Source organism: Carlito syrichta, unplaced genomic scaffold, assembly GCF_000164805.1.
Source record: "Carlito syrichta isolate Samal-C Ts95f unplaced genomic scaffold, Tarsius_syrichta-2.0.1 Scaffold313449, whole genome shotgun sequence".
Taxonomy (NCBI): domain Eukaryota; kingdom Metazoa; phylum Chordata; class Mammalia; order Primates; family Tarsiidae; genus Carlito; species Carlito syrichta.
In genome coordinates this window covers 814,009-816,627 of record NW_007257545.1, presented here as the reverse complement: position 1 = coordinate 816,627, position 2,619 = coordinate 814,009, and the positions used below count along the sequence as shown (strand labels likewise).

The following is a 2,619-nucleotide window of genomic DNA, read 5'->3' as shown; positions in this document are numbered from 1 at the left end:
GGACCTGGGCCCGGACCCCGGCGCCGGGGGGGGCCTGCGCATCCGGCCCCACCCACTCGGGGCCTCGCCCTCCCCGAGCCCGACCCCGGGGTCTCCGACACACCCCCTCCGGGCCCGACCGCCCGCCTCCGCCCTTCCTTGCCTCCATTCCTTGATTTCCTCCCCGTCCCCGAGCCTCCCGGTTCCGACACTGCACTAAAAGGGATGCACCTTGGAAAACCACGTTGCGGGGGAACATCTCAGTGGCAGAAGAGGCTGAGTTTTTAGACCTTAGGGTACACCGTCACCTATTCCAGGGCCGAGGATAGATTTGATCAATCAGCCCGGGGTACCCATTCCTGCTTGCCCTGCTGTTTTTTTATCTCCCTCACTTACCACACGTCCAAGAACAGTAAGCAGGGTCCATCTTGGAGTCTTCATCTGTGCCCCCACTTTGAGCTAGACGTGAAGCTGACCCCCGGGTTGGAGCATGGCTGCAACCCTGGACCCTGAGATCGACGCGCCCCTGGAGGTTGAGGGGTGCCTAATCATGAAGGTGGAAAAGGACCCCGAGTGGGCATCAGAGCCCATACTGGAAGGATCGGATAGCTCGGAGTCTGAGACCTTTCGCAGATGCTTCAGGCAATTCTGTTATGAGGATGTGACCGGACCCCATGAAGCTTTCAGTAAACTCTGGGAACTTTGCTGTCGGTGGCTGAAGCCAGAAATGCGTACCAAGGAGCAGATGCTTGAGCTGCTGGTGATTGAGCAGTTTCTCACCATTTTACCCGAGAAGATTCAGGCTTGGGCACAGAAACAGTGTCCGGAAAGTGGAGAGGAGGCGGTGGCCCTGGTAGTACATTTGGAGAAAGAGACTGGAAGACTAAGACAGCAGGTGAGAGAGGATTTTCCAGATGTTTGTCTTTAGAAAGAAGGGAGTGGGAAGGGCTTTTGGCCAGGGATATGCTGCGGGAAGAGCTCATCTTGGAAAGATAAATGGCACTAATAAAAGACCCCGAATCCACTTAAAAGGGGATCTGAATTTCATATTAAGCAGAAAAATAAAAGCGTTGATTGAAACATTCTTGCAAATGAAGCCAAAAATTATGCACCTAAGTATTTGTATTAATGTTTGGCCTAATGTTTGCAACAAAATTTTATGAGAGAGCAATATGGTTATGCTTCACAGGGTTTGACTTTTGCAGCTTGATCAAAGAGGGCTAATTTTTCTCCCGGCCCTCCCAGCCGCCCCCCCCCCCCCCAAAAAAAAAAAAAAAAAAAAACGGACTCCATTTGTTATCCCAGAGCCCCCCCTAGTCGTTTAATATTCCAGTCAGTGTCTTCTGAAGTGCTCTCAATGTCATCTTCCTTGTCGCTCTGCTCCGGTTTAACTGCCAGGTCTTCATTTCTCAGTGGCTTTGCATGCTCTTCTAGTTGTTTTTTAACATCCCCTTCATTAATCACATGAAATCCTGCAGCATTTGCAAGATTTGCAGTTTCACTTTACACATGCTTTGCATTGTATAAAGATCTGACTATCAGCAGATGGCTGTGTAGTCAGGGATACACAGATAGATGTGGGGATTAATTTTATAAGTTTTCAGTTCACTAGTGAATATATTCATGTTCTGGTAACTTTTATTTCTCTGTGAACCTGATAGATGTGAAGATTCAAATAATGTCTATTCTGGTAACAAGGAAGCTCTGTATTTCCCTCCTGACAGAACTTACTTCTCTATATAGTAATAAAGGGTACTTTTGTGTTCCCTGATGCCCAAACTCCTGGACAGTGCTCTTAACTCAGTGCCCTCAGATACTCCGTTGAGGATGGAGTGAAATTTTCATTCCTTCTCATGTCTTCTATCCTTTGATATCTTTCTTGGGAGATTTGGCCCTGATTTGGACCTATTTTTTTCTCTGTGATGTTGACTCTCTTTCCCAGGTCAGCAGTCCTGTGCTCTCAGAGAAGCAAGCCCCACTTGAAGCAGTGTGGGAGGTGGCAGACTTCCAGTCAGAGGTGGAGATTCAACCTAGGGTGATATCTCGGGAGGAAATTGGAAGCCTCCACTCAGGACACCAGGAACAGCTAAATCAAAAAAGAGAATATCGGCTCTTACCCAAGAATGGTAACAAGAACGGCTGTAAACATGCCCAGTGCAGAGACTGTGGCAGATTTATACGTACCCCTAACACTGTGAAGTGCTCACTTTAGGGTCCCCTCAATATATTTGCAAATGTAAGTTGAGAATTTGGGGAGAAAGGCTTTATTAGCTTCAAGAGTTGGTAACATGTGCAACACAAGTTAAAAGGAATCTTAAAGATGGAAACGAGAAACAGATTGTCCAGGTCATCTTTTGAGGTTTTGTGGTATAATTTAAAATCTCCTTTTTACAATCAGCTTGTGGTTTTAGTCCTGCCACATGTACTCGTGGCTGACTATAAACAACTTGAAAAACTGTTTCAGAAAAGAGAACAAAAAATTGATTTACGAGCTGGGCTCGGTGGCTCAGCCTGTAATCCCGCGCCTTTGGGAGGCTGAGGTGAGTGAATTGCCTGAGCCCGCGGGTTCGAGACACGCCTGGGCAGCAAGACCTCATCTCTACAATAAATCAAAAAATCAACTGGGCATGGTGGCACATG

General features: G+C 47.6%; 1 protein-coding gene across 1 annotated transcript in view; it reads left to right on the top strand.

Moving 5' to 3' along the window:
- Positions 1–267: 267 nt before the first annotated feature.
- ZKSCAN2 (zinc finger with KRAB and SCAN domains 2) overlaps positions 268–2,619 on the top strand; it is a 51,254-nt gene continuing 48,902 nt past the window's right edge. The window contains exons 1-2 of the mRNA XM_008070496.2: positions 268–874; positions 1,922–2,105. Of these exons, the coding sequence (XP_008068687.1) occupies positions 470–874; positions 1,922–2,105 (589 nt within the window). The 5' untranslated portion in view covers positions 268–469. The remainder of the gene's footprint in view (positions 875–1,921; positions 2,106–2,619) is intronic.